A 20,073-nucleotide genomic window follows, 5' to 3' on the forward strand; every position below is an offset into this window, starting at 1 on the left:
CCTACACTCCACCCAGGCATCCAACACAATCAGAGGGAGAGGGGACAGTACACATGTTTCAGATGATAGAAAAAAACCCCAGCACCTGTCACACACACATTCTTTGGCTCTTTTGTTTAACACCTCCCATTCCTGCTGCGTTACCAGGGTTAGAGGTCAGTCAAACTCATAGCACTATTGGTATGTGTGTGTGTGTGAGTATGTGTGAGCATGTGTATGTGTGTGTTGCATTGAATTTAACAACAAACAAACCAGCACAAAGACTGCTGAGTCTGTTATAGAGTAATGGACTTCTGAGAGGCGACTTGGCATTCAACCGCACAGAAACTCTCATAAAGTTAATGCTAGGGGTTAGGATGCTGTATACTTATCTTGTTTTCTAACTTGATGTGCTTTGTTAACCAGACCCACAGGGAAGCACAATGCTGGCCTTGTTTACTCTTTTGCCCCTTGTTAGAACTTTATACAGGTTTATTTATTCTGTTACCTCTGTAACACCAAAAACAGTGCGAAAAATCGATGGACAAGAATTTGGGAAGATCGAAGAGACCTACGAAAGCTGACCATTCGCACTATCTGTCCAACAAACGGGAAGGCCTATTTACTTTTGCAATTTTCTTTTTCAGATAAATCTGGAAATGCACTGGGTTTTTTTTTGTCTTTCATCAACACCGAGCTGTTATCCACCACAAACCACTGAGCTTTCAATTTGTTGTTGAACAATCCTGAAATGAAACAACAGGATCCAGCTGTACTGTGGGCTGATAAAAACGGACATTTTTGAAAACACTAACATATGATTGTTAACAGTTTACTTAACTGATTTAAATACTCCAGCTTTGCATGAATTTAAAAAAGTTAACTGACTCTGCCCACTGACTCTTGGTGACAGCCTTTTTTTTTCATTCATCCTCTCACAGTCTCAAAGGTCTCAACTCAGGGATCACCATTGGCCTTTCAGGATGCATTTATCACATATTAATAAAATGTCTTCTACAGTGGCAATATTCTGACAATAGAATCAATGACAACCCTGAACTTGTGTGGCTGGATATGTTGAAACAAAATAAGTTTTCATGGAGCGAGTTGGAGCTGACAGAAATCTGATTTTTGCATATTAAGGAGAATAGAAAAACACTAAATCAAAGCTCAGAATGAACCACATTAAAGACAACATGGTTTCAAACAGGTTCATACCCTTTCTCTTTACTGCACCCTTCCTCCCCTCCCCCCATCCTCTTTTCCTCCCACCCCTCAGCAACAGTTGTCAGTGTCCATTCCTCACTCATCGTGTGCTGACATTAGCAAACGAGTCCAGGGGAGTCATCTTTCATTGTGAGACGCGTCAGGCATGATAGGGCCAGACTTGTGTGAGCTGACCCAGGCACCGGGGCAGCAGGTTGCCAAGGAAGGGAAGAGAGGTAAAGCACTTTAAGACCAAACAGCCGGGCAGCCACATGCCTGGCAGAGAGAACAAGGCTTGGATGGGAGGATAAAGATGAACAGAGGGAGGTGGTGGGGGCTCGTGGGCTCACCCTGTCACCTGATTCACCTCCAAAAGGCCTGCATGGATGAGACGCTAACAAGCTGTTGATACTGAGTGTGACAGTACGGTTATGACAGTGGAGAACTGAACAAACAGCAGAGATGCTGCACAGTCCCGTGATGTGCACAATGTGTTGTTGCCTGCCAATGTCTGTAAACTCAAGCACACTAAATCTGCTTCAGGGGATCTACGTCATGATCACTAAATGAAGAAGGTTAAACATACTTCGAGTAAACTCTTTCATCTCGCCGAGTATCACCTGAGAAAAGCATGACTGGCAGTCCTGATCCACTAGAATGTCACACACGCCCAGAACCGCAAGAACTAGATGGTCCGGTTTGGTGTGTGTTCTGTATGCTAGGCCTATAGCAATGAGTGCCACTGCTGGACGTGGGGTCTATTTTAAAACTACGGAGCGGTAAAGAGAAATGCACAGTGGACTTTTCACATTTTGAAGCTTTGTGCACAATGTCAACCTGCACTGTCTTCAGCACAAAAGAATACAAAGGACTGTGTTGACAGCTTGTTTGTGAAAGACAAACACGTGAACACACTGATCTGATTAAGAAGTCAGAAAAATATTCCATTTTTTACTGAAGTTGCCAACAGTTTCTTGTTATACATAAGTCTGTGGGCTCTGTGGGAATAGGGAAAAAAAATGGTTACCTAGTTGACAAGAATGTCCCGTGATGACTCACAGCCATATGCATTACAAAGCCTGTGAAATGGACCCTATTCTGAAGCCTGTGATGCTACAGAACAATGCAGACTATTGTCAGATCAACAGGCAGACTTCATTCAACGAGAACTCTCTGTGTTGCCTCCACACAGGGGGGACCCCGGCCAATCAGAGACGGGCCGGGGAGGAGCTTGGGACATGTATACGTGGTCTGGGGTGACCTCCTTCAACAGCTGCCCTAATCCAGACCTAGAGACAGTTTCTCCTCTCCACGGGCACTGGATTAGACGGGATCTCACAAGATCGCTTAGACACCTTCAGCAAGGCCCGTCTTTCCCATGCTGCTTTCCAACTGGCGATTTTACATGGCCCAAGTGAATTTAGTCTCTGTAGCTGCCAAATCGTTCACCCCCACTGCAACAAACTGATTCTTCATGATATGTCAGATAATAGTGCCTACCTCGCCACCGGTTCCAGGAGAACATTTTTGTGTTGGCAGTCTTGAATGTTACTTCAGATACTCTCGCTGTAATCCGCCTACAAACGAACCGCAGAGAAGCAGCGCTCTGTGATCTCTGTATGGAGAGTATTGTCTTGTCCCGCCATCCTGCCTTCTCCCACGAATGCTGCAGCTTTCTGCAGAAATACTGGGAACTTCCGGCCCCTTACTGCTCTGCTGAACAGTCGCTGTCTGTCTGAGACACCACTCAGCAACAGGGTCAATAAATTCCCTTTTATAGGAGTAAGCCTGACCAAACAGAAGTCCCTGTCCTTCCAAAAATCCACCCCTCGCCCTTAGCTGAAGAGCATGTGGGGACTTTTCAGGTCAGAAAAGACTCTGGACGAGAGTGAACATGTGCAGGAGATGCAGATGAAGGGATCAGGGTGTTTACCACACATAGGCCGGCCTTTCTGTCCGGTACACCAGCTGTCGGAGTTGGAACAATGGGGTCACTTGTCCAAACAAGAGAAATGAATGAACCTATTAGGACATAATTGTGCTTAATAACCCCAAACGTTTGTTGTCCAAACTTTATTTTGTCCTATCTTTCAGGGTCATACGTGTTGTAAATGAAGACACGTTCTGCACAGCCTTTTAAAAATAAACTCAAGAATTCAGTCTCTGCCATCTGCGTGCTGCCAAAACAACATTTTCCATCAGTATCTGACCTGCTTGCCTACCACCAGTAGCAGTTAGTAACTTCATTTCGAGTTGAACCACAACACCCCCCCTGAATCCTCCCCTGCTGACATGACAAACGAGGCCAGAGTCTAATCCCAGAGCAGAGTTACATGGGGAATAGGGGGGGTGGGGGACATCAGTGGCTGGCCGAGGAGCCACACAGGAAAGACACGTCCGGATTGTCCTCTAGAGGAAGTGAAGGTGCAGACCGCAGGCTCTCCAGGATTAGAAATGCAGAGCAGGCTGGTGAAGACGTTAAGGCTGTGTCGGTGCAGGCCTGAGGGGAGTAGTGGGGTGGATTATAATAATAAGAGGCCATCGCATGGGATCAATGTGTAGGGACAGATTAATATTTTCTGAATGACAACAGATTTTTGGGTTGTGCTCAAAGGCGCATTTGAGAAGCTAAAATTTCTAATTTCCTTGTAGCCTTTCACTACATTTCATTTGTTTCAATGGTCTGTGGTGTGTGTGTGTGTGTGTGTGTGTGTATAGAGCGTATATTAGTTTTGCACTGTGACAGCTCACTGCGAGTATATAGACTTGTTCTCCTGCTTTGAAGCAGATGACTCAATCATCCTTGCAGGCTCTCCTTTCTTGTGCCGTCCTACAAGTTATTATCCTCTGTAATGCTAGTGAGTGATGATCAGCACTCTCAGCATCAGGTTCAGCCTAGTGTGGGCCAGGAAGTTAAACCAGTCATTAATCCCCACAGAGGGAAGGTTCAAAATGTCAGCGGTTATACAGGTGTAGATAAATGTGTTTGGGCAAATCACCTTAACCTCATTACAGCGTCATTGCGGCAGTCAGGTGAAAAGTGTGTGTGGAGAGTTAAGAGCACTGATCCACGGGGATTACAGTTCAGTAAACAGGAGAGAGTGAAAACTGGAAAATATGATCCAAAGTTGTACATCTACAAAGAACTCACCCAGAAAGATGAGAAAAGGCCCGATCACAGTCAATATAATATTAACATATCACAACCCATAACAAGGCATTGTCACTGGAGCACAAGCGTCAAAATCACTTCCTCTCAGGCAAACAAACAACTCTATTGTTGAATCCTCTGTAGGATGGGCATCCTGTCTTGTCTTTGTCAGAAGACCCAATTTTGATTCATCTTGTTAGAGGGACGCGTAGTTTGTTCTCCTTTGTCTGCATACTGTTGTGAGCGAGCGGGACAAACACTGAGACAACATCCTACTGTAGAGTCAGCTCCACACACTGAAAAGCTCAAGCGAACAAAAGGCAAGTTTTAGTGGGCTGAAATACCAAATGGACCTCGGCCTCTCGTCCCGCCATCCTGCCTTCTCTGTCTGTGATGATGTAGTAGACGGTAGGCAGAAAAGTATGTTACGACAGATAAAGACGTTAGTGCTGGACAGATAGAGAAGTTAACATGTCTGCAGAAACCAAGAAAACCCAACGCCACATGAATGCTACCAACACTCATCACATGAGCCCTGGCTGGGCAGGGAGACAGTGAAACTACCACACCCAGGAAGTCAGGTTGGCACGGTGCACCAAACTAACAGCTTTGGGCCATATAAATGGCATCTGATTGGCAGCTTGATTGTCAGACAACGTACATGGCACATTATTCAAGAGGAGGGCCGCACATGGGAGAGGGGGGGATACTGAAACATCAAGGACTCTCATAACTTCAGCCTCAGCCATTAAGCCATCCAGTCCTAACTATACAAAGTCTCAGCACTTAAAAAGCCCCCATCTGAAATATGTGTATCAAAACAGTTGAAAGGGAAATTTTAAGAGGAACCAAAGTCGCTTATCCTACACATCTCAGTAGCTTTAAATATACTGTGTAGACTAAAGCAAAACAATCTGTCTCGAGCAACCAATGAAAGCTAAACAAAGTTTTAAGCAACATCTGCAGGCAAAGCAGATGCTGAAGAAATCCAGCATGTGTACATCAAACCAGTAGCTAAAGCAACCGGCCCCAGTTACCTTCCACCAGTAAAAAATAAAATAAAATGAGAGAAACAAATGTGGCTGTGGAACATTTTTAGGTTATTGGTCTTTTAACCACAGCAAAGACTTAACCAATGTGTGTAGCCATGTTAGGAAAAAAGATATCAAAGGATGAGGTTGGTGAAGATTAAAAAAAATGTGGAAAGTAGGTTCAATCTGCCCTAACAGCTTTATCTGATTTAACTCTTCTACAAACAGTAAGTGAAGGCACAACTTCACTTAAAGTGTCAAACTTCTCTCATAGTTTTCCTGTTACATGCTACCAAGCTACAGCAGTTAATACTGTTTAAAACTGTCCAGCGTTCATTAAACAGTAACACCAAAAGAAAAGTACAATTTAAATTTCAGTTTTTAAATAATCCCTCCAAACTGCTCTCTTCACGTGACTGAAAATGTGTCAAAGAGGCATTTAATTTTCACACACTTGTTAGCTAACATGTAAACTTTAAAACACTGTGAGCGTCCATAGAGAGAGCGGTGTGGTGTGGCGGTGCTCACTGCCTGCTGGCCGCCCTCAGAGAGCCGTCGGCGGCGGGGTGAAAGAGAGCCAACCGAGCTTTAGCTTGTAAACTGTCTCCTGTTAAACTTTGGCTCGCCTCGAAATTAAAGTGAGAGTTAACTTACCTTGTCCCGGCCATTTTCTTCACATTGTAAACGAGGCGTCAACAAAGTGAAAACGGAGTTTCGGCTCGTTTCTGGGTTTAGGTTAGTTTACTGAGCACGGAGCGGTCCGAGTAGTGAGTACGGGAAGGTCCTCCGGTGGTGAATCCGATATGGAGTCTCCGCCTCTGCACGTGAGTCATAGGTTGGTATGGGGGTCACCCAGTCTGCACCCCCCTACCCCCCACTCCACCCAACCCGGCCCGCTCTCCTCCACGCTCCCACCCTCCATTCGCCCCCCTACACACACGATTAGATGGCTGGAAAGAGTTGGAGCCCAAACCACAACCAAAACATTTAGAGGCTCAGTTGGCTGAACAATAAGCAGAGCGATAAAATGTTAAACTCATGCGACCAGAACTATCACAACAGGCTCTGAGGGAACATCACGGTCTCCGAGTGTCTGCCAGCTTTTCTTGTAGTTGTTTAGCAAAAATAAATAACTTCTAGGCAAACAGAGCGGTGCATCTTTCTGTGAATGAACTGTTCATTTATTATGATTGTTACAAAAAGGTATTAAAAAAAACAAGTCTTATAATTTGTAAAAGATGTGCTCTTTAAATAGTTATCAAACTCAGACTTTACTTTTTAACTTGAACCTAAGGCCTCTACTAAAACCACATTTTAGAAAGAAGTTGCTGAGCGACACAGCAGTTAATATTTGAATATTTGAAGTAAGATATGCTCACTTTGCAAACCATTCTCACTGAACTCAGTCAGTCACAGGTGTGAAGACCTTTCTTCTTTTGTGATGACAACTAGCTGTATTTCCACTATTTCCACTATTGTTGTAGTGAATTGCTAAGTATCATGTAACCCTGTGGACAAGCCTGTGGACAAGCAGACAGAGACACCTGCTGGACAGGACAGCACAAGTAAACCAGCATCTAATGTCAGAATAAAAGTCAGCTCATGTTTATGGTCAAACAACACTTTATTCACAACTGCTATCAGCACTCAGGTCTATGGAAATATTTGCTAAAAAATAAAATAAAATAAAAAAAGAAAGACGCTAACAAAGGCAGGTAGCTAAATTTCACATCAATAAGTATTACACTGGTGTGTTTTTCCTCTGGCACAGAGTAAACTATATATCCATTAAATGTACATGGCATCTCTTCACAGTGAACCCTTTAAGTGCTTTTCCGATGTAAATAAGGAAAGGACAAACATACAAATTGAGGGCAATGCAATTTCTCAAGCTACGTTTCTCCCTATAAGTTCATTTTGTCAACTCATATCATACAATGAGGTCTGCCTCTTCAGTATTATAAAAAATATTGTAAACATTTATATTAATTGCACAACATACATTCAAATACATACTGTACTGTACAGCAAGATTTTACTTCTGTATTGTTATCCTGTAGCACCATGAATATAGCAAGCTGAACAAACTTTTTGGATACTTCTACAGTGTGGTACTGACAATACAAAGGATTAAAATGGCATTTACTAATGACGCATTCTGCCAGTGGTCAAATATTCTGGAGGTTTGGATTGTATTATTGTGAGACAGTGGTTAGTGTGGGGCAGTTCAAGGTGTGGCTGACACTGTATGGGGTTGGTTCAAGGCAGGAAAACTGTAGTCACCTCACTATCTCACAGCTTTGAGGAAGATGACGCTGGGTAAAGGACATTCATCGGCATTAAGATCAACTATGATACAAAAGATTATGGCAAAGAGTTTGTCACGGTCGGTTGCGTAAAAGTCCGTTTCACTTCCATGTGCAGACACATCAGTGCAGAGAAAGAAAATATGTCTTGTTGTGACTCCAAGCACTAAAGATTTAGCATGTGCCACAGAGACATCATGAGGCCATGACATCATTGCGTAGCAGCAGAGTTGACATGTAACTCATCAGGTTTCCAACTAGTCCCATGTGACATAAAAAAAGCGGATTAAAGCTGATATATATTATCTACAAGCAGTACTGTTAGACTGAATGGCTTGTGGTTACCAAACTGTCCCACCTGATTCACAGCATCTTGCTGATGTTACCGGTCCGGACAGCAGGGGGTAACAGAGGATGTAAATGGGTATGAAATGTGTTTGAATGTTGAACTGACAGCTGGAGAGTCTTTAAGCTTCCTGTCAGTCTCAGCTTCTCCTCTGTCTGGGTGAGGGCTACAAAGAGCAGCTCTCTCAAAAACGAAAAAACCCAGACTAGAAAAGAGTAGTATCTCAGGTTATGGTCCATCGAAGTGTAGTCAAGGTCCTAGGGTTCGCCTGCACTCCCCCTTCTCCTTCCTTCGCTGGAGGAGGCCGATGCGGGTGGTTGCGGGATGCAGGTGGTTAACCAACCCACCCTTCCCAGATCTGCCCTCTGTGCAGGGGATAAGAAATACTGTGAGTTAAATGTGCCACTTGAGGCATTCACTGGAAACCATGGCTCCAGTTGTGGTCTGATCCTACCAACACTGCGAGGAAAAGTAAGAGATGACAATAACAGGACTGAGAACACAACATAATGAGACAGTTTCACATCTGCATTGCCTTACTGAACTTGACTCGAGTGGGTGAATGAAAGAGAAGCTGGTGCAGCTTTGCAATGCAGGTAAATGAGAGTTACTGCAATTAGAGGAGTACAGAACTACAGTAAATAGGAGAGAGGAGAGCATGCTGCTAGGTCATCTGACCAAGCTAAAAAAAAAAAAAATCTGGATAGAGATAGGAGTAGAGCTTGGCTGACTACAAAGGAACAGATGGGTTATGACAAACTCACAGCGATTTGGAGGAAGGCTTCTTCACTTTTGGCCTCTTTCGACGATGAACTGGCCTGAAGCATGCACAGCACGTAAACACGCGCAGGGCAAATGCATGTGCATGGAGACAAACACACAGGTATATACACAAAACACATACACACACACACGCACGCACAGGTGCACACACATACATGCATGCGCACACACAAGCAGGCACACACCCACACGCACAGCAGAGACAAGCAATTAGGCTTCATTACAAAAAGGGAACAGCAGAAGCAGAAAAGCAGGCTTATATTTTGGCCCTCTTTGGCTTCTGCATGCTGAAAAGGCTTTGATCACAACAGTAAGGGACCATGGCAGTTTGAAGAGGTTTAATTTCAGCACAACATCACTGTATTTTATTTCCTTGACTCCCCAGAGGATACGCAATGAGCAAAAACATGACCAGAGACTCACTAGGGAGTCTGTAACCCCTCTGAATTCACACTGTAACATGAATTCCATCTGCTGTGTTTGTAAAAGTAATCAGCTGTGCCGCAAGAGGAAGAAAAAAAAAATACCTGTATTCACTGAAGGAGTTTCGCTCTTTTCCTCCTGAAAGGAAGTGGAGGTAACATTAGTCACAAATTACTGGAGACACTGTAATCAATCACGTTTGCCTCAGAGGCTTTTTACTCACCCTTCTCCGGGTTGCATTGCTTATGTCCCTTGCAGCCTCGTAAGTCCATGAGCTGTTGATGCATTGAATTCAGAGCGTTGCGGTCGAGGGTGCTGACAGCATTTATCAGCTATGGCAACAAACGGGACACAATGTCAGCAAGGGCTTTGGAAACTCTGGAAAATCTCTGGAAAACCTTGGAAAGTCTGTGTCCCCTGTGCTCACAGGAACGCACGTACATCAAGCTTGTTGTGGGCTCATTTTGTAGTTATTATTCTTAAGTTATTTATGTAGCTGTCATTATATGTGTGTGTGCGTAGAAATGACATACCTGGTATGGGTCAGTGTTGAGATCAAAATACTCCATGAAACCGGTGGCAAATTCACAGAACAGGAAGTTGTGTGTGTCATTGATGGTCCTGAGGCACCAGTAGGTGTTATTGTTGGCACTGGTGCATGCACAGAATGGACCCACTGAGGGAGGGAGGAAGGGGGAGTAGGTGAGGAGGGGAGGGGTGAGAGTGGAAAACAACGGCTATTACAACAGTGTTCCCAAAAAAATATTGTTTTCATTATATCTGCTCTGGAAAATATAAAGTTACAACACAATATTTCTCAAATCACGTTCTACAAACACATGTCATTCCTCACTTGTCCAGAAGGGGGCAGTCTGCCAGTGATGGTTGTCATGGGTGAAGCAGGTGAGGCCAGGCATGCTGCAGGTATCATTGTTCTGGAGCCTTTTGAGGAATTTACGCAGTTTCTTTCTTCGCTTCTGCTCCTTCTGCAGCCACTGACTCTTCTGCTTGGACGGCATTCTGCTGAGATCAGAAAACATTTAACAGAGATGAAATGAGATGGAAAGAGGAAATAAAAATCACTTATTCATTGTCACATAGTGTAGATATTTACCTGAGTGAGTGCATGCGTCCTTCGTTTAACCTGAAAGCGTCTTTATTCTTCAGGAGATAACTGAAAAGACAAAAGACAATGGTCAAATATACGACTGTGTCTCTGTGCTGATGCACACTGTGGTCCTGATGAATTCTCACCTGGGAGTGTTACACTGACATTCCTCTGGCCGCACCTTTTTCAGGTGACCTTTGACCTCCCGCAGATTCTTGATTTTGGTCTGCAGTGTTTCAATCTAAATACAACAGTTACACACACAGCCACACAAACCTCATTATACACCACAAGCTACTAACAACCTGTGAAATGGTTTTTATGGACTTGATTTAATAAGGAAGAGAATGTATCAGTACCTCGTGCTCAATGTGTAGTTTGTGGTCTTTCCAAGCTTGAAGGGACTTGTAGAGCCCTCCATCACACTTCACTGTGTCATTCATAAGAATGGAGCACCTGTCGGAAACAAAACATATAAACTATCATTGTGCAGTCTGAGTTATTTCCTAACTTTATATTTTTCTCCTTTTTAGCCTTAAACATTACACATCAGCACGGAAAGATGTACACACACACCTGTAAGTGACTTTAAGAGCAGCAGGTAGTGTGAGTCTGTTGCTGGTGGTTGGTTTGGCTGTGACTCCCATACCACTGAACTCATCGTTGTCCTCCTCATTCCCCTCTCCTCTGCTCCTGTCTCTGGTCCAGCTGCTGTTCCTGGACCCTAGGGGACGGTAGCCCTCCTCCAGGTCCACAGCGTACAGGTCTCCATCCAGCTCAAATGATACAGAACGAGCCCAGCGCTTCCTAGAGACAGTCTTACTGGATTTCATCTCTGAATAAGACGAGACATAGGAATCTGAATGAGATGGAAAAAGAGGCATGTGTTTTTGATACTGCAGATCAGGATCTGTGACGATGTGGACAGGTGAGGACCAACACAAGACAAAAAATATTGATGATATGAACCTGGCGTCATATTCCATGAATAATTTACAAGGTTTTGTAACTGTTTCTTTTCAAGGCGCTGTCATTAAAGGCTCACTTGTCCGCTCTCGTCCACCACTTGATGGCAGCACAGACACAGACTTCACATCTCATGAATACTTCAAAAGCTAGCAATTTTAGCTTGAGATTAATGGCCCTGTTTGGCAAGGCTTTGCAGGCTACTGCAAGGACATTTCAAAGTAAAGGAAGAACAAGTGTCTTTCTGAACAAAATCACATCTATTAATAGCTACCAGAACAATGGTGCCTGTGAGTGACAAGAGGAACGTACTCTTCTTGGTGAACAGCCTCTTCCTCTTCAGGACTGATGTTTTGAAGCCCACATCACCACAGTCACAGCTGTCTGAGTTGGATGTGAGAGATGGCTGGGAGGCACCTCTGGCCATCAGAGCCTGCATACGTGGGGCATAGAGACTAGCCATGCCCTTGCACTTATACAGCCTCAGCTTGCCAGTCGGGTCCTCCACACACTGCCATTTCTGAAACAGAGGCAAAAATGATGATCGTGGGTCTTCACACTATAGCACGAAATCAGTTTTGATGGACAAAAACTCTGAAAAATGTTCTTTATGGGGTTGTCCTCAAATTACTGAGCACAGACCTCTAATGGTGCTCTATAGAATGTAAATGAACTAAATATTCCAGATCAATAGTCTTAAAGGAGAAGTATTTTATTTTATATTATTTTATTATTTATATTTCTTAACAAATCAAATGATTCTTATCACACCTACACACATATGCAAACACATGTCACGCTCAGGGCATACTCAGACCCTGAGAGCACAATAACTGCAAATTATACTTTGCAAACTGTCAACCAGATTGCAAATTATCACCCTGCATGAGCTGCACTCCATGTTGTTCTCCTCAACTTTTAATAACCTCTTCTTTTTTTTTGGCTCCTGCAGGTCAGATACCTGTCCTGGCTGCTGGCAGGAGGTCTGGTACTCTGCTTTCTGGCACAGGTCCTTCACCCGCTGGTATTTTGGCAGGAAGTTCTCCTCTTGGGCCATTTCCTTCCCATCGGCTCTCTTGTGTGGAAGCTTTCTGAAAGAACAGGAAAACACAAGAAGTTTTTTTTCAACGAACCAAAGACAAGGAGTCTGATGTCACCAGGAGACAATGCCTGGAATGAGAACGTGTCCCACAAAAGGTCAATCAATAAAACATACCCTCTCTCCACAAGGAAAGAATCTCTCCATGTTTTACCCTTCCTGCTCAGCTGGAACCTGAAAAACAAAATGAGCAAAAACACTGTCAAACCACTCTGTGATATTTGCACTGAGCAAACGTGCAGTCCATTTTCAAATGCCATCCCTGTACAGCACTGAAAGGAAGGTGGTGTTACACATTTAAATTTGGATCGCAGATTTCATTATGCCCAAGAAAACTCCAAGAACAGAGATTTAGTAAAACTTTATGAACCCCAAGTGAATTATTTCTTGGCACATAGCCACCTAATCTGCAACATTTTAAATGTCATTCTTCAATTGTCTGTCGAATGCCATGATAGTGAGCAAAATAGCTGAGGAGTGTGTTCACCTATTAACTGGCCTGTCTGTGTCCAGCAGCTTGAGGATAGATTTGCCGTCCATCTCTGCAGGAATATCAACACCGGCCATGTCCAGTAGAGTCGGTGCCAAGTCAATGTTCAACACTATATGAGGATTACTGTGGGGAAGCAAGAATTAAAGGGATATTTTTAAATGCAATTTGCTAGAAAAGATCACATTGTCATTACGTTGTCTAAGTCACTCACATGGCACCGTGCTCCACATTAGGTCCTCGTATATAGAAGGGAACACGGATATCAAACTCATAAGGCATTGACTTGCCCTTGACCAGACCAAACTGGCCGATATGGTAGCCGTGGTCTGAGGTGTAAATGAGGTAGGTGTTGTCCAGTTCCCCCGTCTCCACCAGCATGTTGTACACCTACGGAGGATATAATTCATCAAACACTCACGGACTGTAAAAAGTTATACTTCATGTTTGATAGCTCAAGTCTCCTGTGCCAGTTTCAAGGAAAAAGGGATTGAACAATTTACCAAGTGTGTCAGTGAATACATTATACAGCCCCAGTCAGAACAAGCACAGATCTCTCAGGACTTGAGACTGTCAGATGAAATGTGAGTGTGTCTGGTGTGTTTAAGTGTGTACGTGCGCTTCTGTGTTTAAGCATATGTCTATCTGTCTGCTGGTCCGCCTACCTTCTCCACGCTGTCATCCACAGACAGCAGGGTCTGCATCCTCCTGCGCTGCAGCATGTTAGTGAACTGCATGTGGACAGGCTTCATAGGTCCTGTGTAGCGGAGGATCCAGTGCTTGTCTGGGTTAGGGGCGTAATTGTAGCTGGGGGTTCTGAGAGAGGTAGAAGATCAAAAAATAAACATCAAAATAAACCACAAAAAAACTCATTGGGGTGCACTGAACATTTAATTTTTGTTGTTTCTTTTACATCCTGAAAGGAGAAAAGAGCAAAGGACAGGGCTCGTTCTAGCATATGTCAGTGTATCTCACCATACATTTGCATTCACTTGTTTTTTCTGTCTCTATGTATGTGTGAATATATGTGTTTCCAGTGTAAATTGGATTATAGAATATGTACCAATGTGTGTACAGTTACATTGTGCATTCACAGCAAAATGATCTGCTTGCCTTTATCCTTTTCTTTCCAAAGCAGCCAGAAAACTGTTTATTCAATGCTAAACTGGAGGTTACATAAACCATGTCAAATACAAAGCACTGCAATCAATGGGCCCGTACAAAAAGAGCACAGTTTGATCAATATTTAACTCCCAGCCATATGGAACTTTAATTATTTGAGAATAAACACTGCTAAATAGCTAATGAGATCTTAGGAGAAAATATATTTAACGTTTAAAGTGGATCGATTTGACTTTTAAGAAATGCTAATGTCTTGCACTGCCTGGTCGACGGTGGCAGCTCTAATGTAGTGTGAAGATGTGTTTGCAAGGTGCCAAGGTGAGAAGAGGGTTTATCGCCAGAGGAGTGCTGGACTTTTACTGCCTGTCTCTTCTTGTGGTTGAATATGGCAGAGGGAGATGGAGTGAGAAAAATAGCTAGCACAGGCGTGCTCAGAAAACATCACCCGAGGGAGAGCAAATTTATGGAGAAAGAGCAATTAAAAGTTTGTACAAAGACACTGGGGCTGAATTTTCAGAATATTCTGTGTATAAAGCCTGTGTGGCACAGGTTAATGATGCTGGAAGGATTAGATGAAGCAGGAGGAGGGTGTGAAGGGGTTGGAGGGAGGGGGCAGAAACTGCAGTCTCATTACTGGCCTTGGATCTGTCTCTCGAGGCCAATAGCAGGTCTACTATTAGCCAGAAGCACTAGACAGACAGTCAGAAGCATGGACGGTCAGGAAGACAAAGGCTTAAATGTTGTATGTGTGTGTGTGTGTGTGTGTGTGTGCACCCATAAATAGTTACCTATGCATTAAACATACATCATTCATGCCTCTCTTTGATCACGGCTGACAAAATGGTACAAATTAGCAGAGCTCATTATGATGGCAACATTAATGTGAACAACACATGAGCCAAACAAACTGGAGTGAAACACTGGCTGTGGAGAGGGAGAGGGTGGAGAGGGCTCAGTTGCCAGCAGCTTACTGCAGGCAGAGGAAGATGAGATCGAGCTGAGATTATAGAATTTGTGTCATTCTGGGTCAAATGAAAGGGAGCGTGAATGTGAGGATGACTCATATGCAAGCAAATAGCTGTGAATGTGAAAATATAAAAATGTACCGTTTTGCTTGTCAGCTTTGTCCCACATAAACCAAGTCTGTTTACATCAAATAGGCAAAGGCAGTCCTCCTCAGACTGTTCCCCCTTATTTGTGCAGGCGTTCAACATTTAAAAAACAATCTGAGGACTCACAGCTTGGTTAATAATATCAAGGTTGTTTTAGCTTTAGCACTTTGAGGCTAACTAAGTTCCTTACATGTGCTGTGATGCGTTGGGGAAGGCAGAGCTGTACTGTGGGGCGGAGTCCTCTGGTCCGTGCGGGGCAACGTGGCTCAGGACCATCATGACAGGACGGTGAGGGTACATCCTCTTGGACATACGGAAGTAGTTGATGCTGTCGTTGGTAATGATGTCTGTCAGGTAGTCCTGTGGAGCGGGCAGACATTGTCCATCAGGCAGTCAGTGAGTGACAGAGGAGACTAAAAGAGGAAATGTCAAGGTCTTACTGTGCCGGGTCAGTGCCTCATTACTGACTTGGTGTGAGTCAAAAAATAATCCCAAGATTAACTCGCTAAATAATGAACCACAATGGATTTGATCATACTGTTCATGCCTTTAAACCCAGATTTTCATCTTAATCCCCTTAAGTTGCCTTTATTATTATTATTTCTGTCATGTGTGCCCCTCTAAGTGACTCTGTGGACTCTTATTATTTCATCTTTTACTTTGAAATTACTTCCCTTATATGTCTGTTGTTGTTTTACTGACTGCCCTGGAGTGTTTCCCACTTCTGTGATTGTCTGCCCCGCCCTGATGTGTTTCACCTGTTCCCAATTACCCCCGTCTCCCCTGTGTATAAGTCTCTGTGCTCCATTCATTCCTTGTCAGTTTGTCTTTTTTTTTTTTGTTCCTGGTTGTGTTCCCTAGTGTTCCTCGAGTTTTCCTCATGTTCCTTCTACCAGCGTGTTTTTTCCTACCTGTGTTCCTGCCAGTTAACATTTTCATCTCGTCTGCTTGTAAGCCAGCTTTTATTATTAAAGTGTCTTCACTGCATCTACCTGCTTTTGAGTGTCTCTGCGTCTGGGTCCTCTCTGCCTGTGCTGTTACAATTTCTGAATTGTGTCAGGCTGCTTATACGAAATATTGAGCTGCGTTTTCACTCCATTAAAGTGAAATATTCTAAACGTCTTGTACATCACATTAAGCCAATTTACCTAAAGTTGTGAGTGTATGCTTTTTAAGTTCCAGACTATTTAGCAATTATAACATATGGTTTGTGTTAAAAGTGATGCTTAAGTTATCTAAAAATATTTTGTTTGACTTTTTTTGAGAGGAGTGCATTAATACCTTTGAGTAGTTGCTGCTGTGTTTCTCTCGTACTCCATTCCTGCAGAGGGTGTAGTTGTAGAACCGTGAGTTCTTCACCAGTGCTACCCATTCCTTCCAGCCGGGGGGCACATAGGAGCCATTGTACTCATTCAGATACTTTCCAAAAAAGGCTGAGTGAGGAACAGGTGTGCAGCATGTTAATGTCGTCCTCCAGCCCCAATGAATCTGGGAAACTCTCAATCTAAACTATGTGTGTGTGAAGCTACTTGGGTCAGACTTGTAGTGTTGTAGTGTTCACCTGTCCTGTAGCCAGAGTTGTTGAGGTGCACAGCGAAGGTGTGCGGCTCGTGGTGGGCCTGCCACGACGGCGAGGAGCAGTTCTCGTTGTTGGTGTAGGTGTGGTGGTTGTGGACGTACTTCCCTGTCAGGATGGAGGAGCGGGATGGGCAGCACATGGGCGTGGTGGAGAAAGCGTTGGAGAAATGCATGCCGCCCTTCTCCATGATGTGCCGCGTTTTGTTCATGGCCTGCATTGAGCCTGGGAGAGAACAGTGGGAGAGCAAGAGAGGGGTGGGGGGTTGTATGAAACGATAGGAGGGTGAGAGGAGATTCAAAGGCCAGGGATTGAAATGAAAGGGACGCAGAAGGATATAAAGAAGTTGGATAGAAAAAAAGAGAGATTGAGGAAAACAGAGAGGGTAAAGAGTGAAAAATATAAAGATTGGGCGTAAGGGGGTAAGAACAAAAACCATTATGGACATGGTGAGAGAAATGGAGGGGAGGGGGGGGTAAATAAGGGGATAAATCTTTTTGGTTATATAAATAAGTGTAGCCCATTTGGATTCCTGTGTACTAAAAGCTTTTCAGGCTGTTGGTGATTGTTTGGGGAAACAGATGCTTGACCATAAATTCCTGCTTTTCAATGAGAGTCTTCTCACTAGCAATCACAGGAGGACAAAGGATGTCACCGAGGCCATTATGCAGCCACTCCAGTCCAATACGCCGCTAAAGGACTTAAGCGGGTAGGGAGATGGCCAGGGTTTGGCACCCGGACAATGGAAGCCATAGGCTGCCCTCATTTCATGCCAGCAATGGAGGGGTTGGCAAGGGGAGCACATGACTCTGAGTGGGCCAGTTGTTATGGTGCCAAGAGGCAGCATTAGGCTGACTTTCCCTTGCTGATGCCGTTGGATACACATGGAGAGAATATCCATACCCAAGGGACATGGACAGAAAGCAAACAGAGACAAACAGATGCACAAACACAGTGAAAACACACACAGGAAAGGATTAATGGAGGAGAATGTCTTACCCAATTCTATGTCCTGATCATCAGTGAGGATCAGGATGATGTTGGGTCGGATGTTGCGGATGTAGCGATCCCTCTGCAGGCGGGACCTGAGGCGATGTCCAGACAGGTAGCCTGAGCCCTGGGCCACAGGAAGCACTCCCACCAGGACGAGAAGGAGCAGAAGAAGAGGGAGAGGGGCGGAGAGCACTCGCCCTGCCATCACGCCACCCTGCAGTCACCTCCTCAATTCTTCGTTTCTCACAAAGGAATCTGCAGCTCTCTCTCTCAACCTGAGAGACGAGACACAGAGCGAGACTGATAAAAATAAAATACACACACACGAACACACACAAAACACGGTAAAAAATAGCAGATGCAAGCCTTGCACAGCCATTACAGGGTGCTCTTCCGTACAAATGCACCCGTTTGGGCTGAGCTCAGCTCGTTAATCAATCATTAATGATGCATTAGAGTGGTGTCATTGGCTGGGTGTAATGATCTCTGGTGATGAGCACATGGCTGCCAGGCTGGGGCTAATGGGCCTGGGCCCAGGGCCAGCTCAGGCCTCACCTCCCCCTGAGAGGGTTAGGATGGATATGAGGGATGAGGGGAGGTGGGGTGGGAGGAGGTGTAGGGAGCAGAGGTGAAGGAGAAAGACAGAAGAAGAGAGGATGAGAGGAGGAAAATGAAGACAGGGGTCAGTGAGCAGAGTGACAATGTGAAAAGAGAAAAGGACTCCACTTTTAAAGAATGAGATAATACTGACTTCACGTGATGCCAAATTGACACAGTGTGGAACAGAAAAATACTAAAGTACCTGAGAAAATGAAAGCAGGAAAAATCATTTGGGCAATATCACCAAGGTCAATAAAAGCAAACTGCCTCTGGATGTGCAGAAAATTACAAATTCTGCTCTGCTTCTGAACGTTTAACATAACAATTAGAGTCAAGCACGTGTTAAACAGAGCTTTTTCTTAATTAATCTCTACATGCAGTCCACCAAAGTTACTCTACAATCCTGTTAGCTCTGTAATAATTCTTCCTCATTAACAGTATATCCCCACTGAGTTTACCATGGCAACTGTTGGTTATGCTCCTCTGCAAACACGCAGCAGTAGTAACCTGACATTTTAGTCTTAGGCACAATCTACAATTACTATGGAAGTCCAGAAGGAATGACTGCAGAATCTAACAAAAACAAATCAAAGAAACTGTTTCTGATGTAGATGCACTGAGATCAAACCTCAGTACTGAAGCAAGAACTGGTCTAATAAGTTTGTTGCATTGTAGACTGGAATTTTAAAACAATGACAAACAATAGACAGAACATATACATAAAAAAATAACTTCTAAATAAAATTTGGCTTTATTAAACAGAACTATTATTATATTATGTCTGACCCCTTAGTCACATATGAGCCTGTGATCCTCGGGCAGAGGTCTTATATCTGTTTCCAAGGCGCGGTTGAAAACTGGAGATGACAGAGTGTTTGCAGTCAGAGCCCTGAAGCTATGGAAAGAGCTGCCTAAGGAAATCAGGTCAGCAGAATCAGTGACCTCTTTTAAATCTCTTCTTGAAACTTACTTTTATCGGAGAGCTTTGCCTGATTTTACTTGATTTTTATCGACTGCCCTTTTGCTGGTGACGCTGTAACTGGGTTTATTTGTTCAGACTTTGTTTTTTATGATCTTCTTGTTTTAAAGCTGTTGCCTTGTGTGAGGCACTTTTTAACATGGGTTTAGAAAAGGGCTCTATAAATTAAGATCATTATTTATTATCGTTTTATTCCACGTTCCATTCACTGAATGTTTGTGCGTATTTTATCATGATGCATGATCAGAGCAGCCACACGCCCCAGTGACCATAATCATAAACACGGTTTACGAGCAGCACTGAACACCCCGCCACCACGGAGATGCTCCACTGGGCAGGTGTGCGTGTCTTTGTGAGTCCACAAGGACTATGCGGCCAGAGCAATCCTTGTTTTGAAAATTAAGACAATAACAACAACACAACTGCAACCTCTCTCTGCTGGGACCGCAGCTCCTCCTTAACAACAACCTGACTGGAAAATAGTTCAGCACAGGGGATGAGCAGACACAAAGTGAACACAAATGCAACAGTGCCTGGATGCACATGTACACAACTGATGCTCTCATCAAAGACAGGATGAGGTCATCGAGAGCAAAAATCTAAAAATGCATTAAACATTTAAGAGAAGAGATGATTACAAGAAGAGCTTTACTCACGCAGAGTCACAACAGATGAAGTGAGTGTGAAGTGAATATAGGAGAGCTCCTCCCTGAACTCACAGAGCTCCCTGTTCCTCTCTGGTCTGCACTGTTGTCCAGATTGTGCTCATTAAACTCTTTCCTATCTCTTTCCCTAACATCCAC

The 20,073-nt window shown here is 43.9% G+C and overlaps 2 protein-coding genes across 9 annotated transcripts in view; both read right to left on the reverse strand.

Annotated features, from left to right (window-relative positions):
• Positions 1 to 6,169, reverse strand: part of arhgap46a (Rho GTPase activating protein 46a) — a 32,824-nt gene extending 26,655 nt beyond the window's left edge. The window contains exon 1 of the mRNA XM_041033258.1: positions 6,022 to 6,169. Within this exon, the coding sequence (XP_040889192.1) occupies positions 6,022 to 6,035 (14 nt within the window). The 5' untranslated portion in view covers positions 6,036 to 6,169. The remainder of the gene's footprint in view (positions 1 to 6,021) is intronic.
• The window catches only part of sulf2a (sulfatase 2a), a 50,225-nt gene that overhangs the window by 871 nt on the left and 29,281 nt on the right, over positions 1 to 20,073 (reverse strand). For 2 of the 8 annotated variants that reach the window (XM_041033262.1, XM_041033261.1), the window contains exons 3-22: positions 17,698 to 17,966; positions 16,684 to 16,923; positions 16,404 to 16,555; positions 15,313 to 15,482; positions 13,554 to 13,704; positions 13,103 to 13,278; positions 12,886 to 13,014; positions 12,516 to 12,572; positions 12,261 to 12,390; positions 11,612 to 11,819; positions 10,910 to 11,192; positions 10,693 to 10,789; positions 10,480 to 10,574; positions 10,340 to 10,399; positions 10,079 to 10,248; positions 9,759 to 9,901; positions 9,449 to 9,557; positions 9,330 to 9,363; positions 8,784 to 8,837; positions 7,024 to 8,384 (exon numbers count right to left, since the gene is read on the reverse strand). In XM_041033262.1, coding sequence (XP_040889196.1) covers positions 8,354 to 8,384; positions 8,784 to 8,837; positions 9,330 to 9,363; positions 9,449 to 9,557; positions 9,759 to 9,901; positions 10,079 to 10,248; positions 10,340 to 10,399; positions 10,480 to 10,574; positions 10,693 to 10,789; positions 10,910 to 11,192; positions 11,612 to 11,819; positions 12,261 to 12,390; positions 12,516 to 12,572; positions 12,886 to 13,014; positions 13,103 to 13,278; positions 13,554 to 13,704; positions 15,313 to 15,482; positions 16,404 to 16,555; positions 16,684 to 16,923; positions 17,698 to 17,896 — 2,688 coding nt within the window. In that variant the 5' untranslated portion in view covers positions 17,897 to 17,966 and the 3' untranslated portion in view covers positions 7,024 to 8,353. Of the gene's footprint in view, positions 1 to 7,023; positions 8,385 to 8,783; positions 8,838 to 9,329; positions 9,364 to 9,448; positions 9,558 to 9,758; positions 9,902 to 10,078; positions 10,249 to 10,339; positions 10,400 to 10,479; positions 10,575 to 10,692; positions 10,790 to 10,909; positions 11,193 to 11,611; positions 11,820 to 12,260; positions 12,391 to 12,515; positions 12,573 to 12,885; positions 13,015 to 13,102; positions 13,279 to 13,553; positions 13,705 to 15,312; positions 15,483 to 16,403; positions 16,556 to 16,683; positions 16,924 to 17,697; positions 17,967 to 20,073 lie in introns of those variants that run through there. The other 6 variants (XR_005893830.1, XM_041033265.1, XM_041033264.1 and 3 more) reach the window with 6 other exon arrangements.

This window comes from Toxotes jaculatrix, chromosome 3 (genome assembly GCF_017976425.1).
Source record: "Toxotes jaculatrix isolate fToxJac2 chromosome 3, fToxJac2.pri, whole genome shotgun sequence".
NCBI classification, from domain to species: Eukaryota; Metazoa; Chordata; class Actinopteri; family Toxotidae; genus Toxotes; species Toxotes jaculatrix.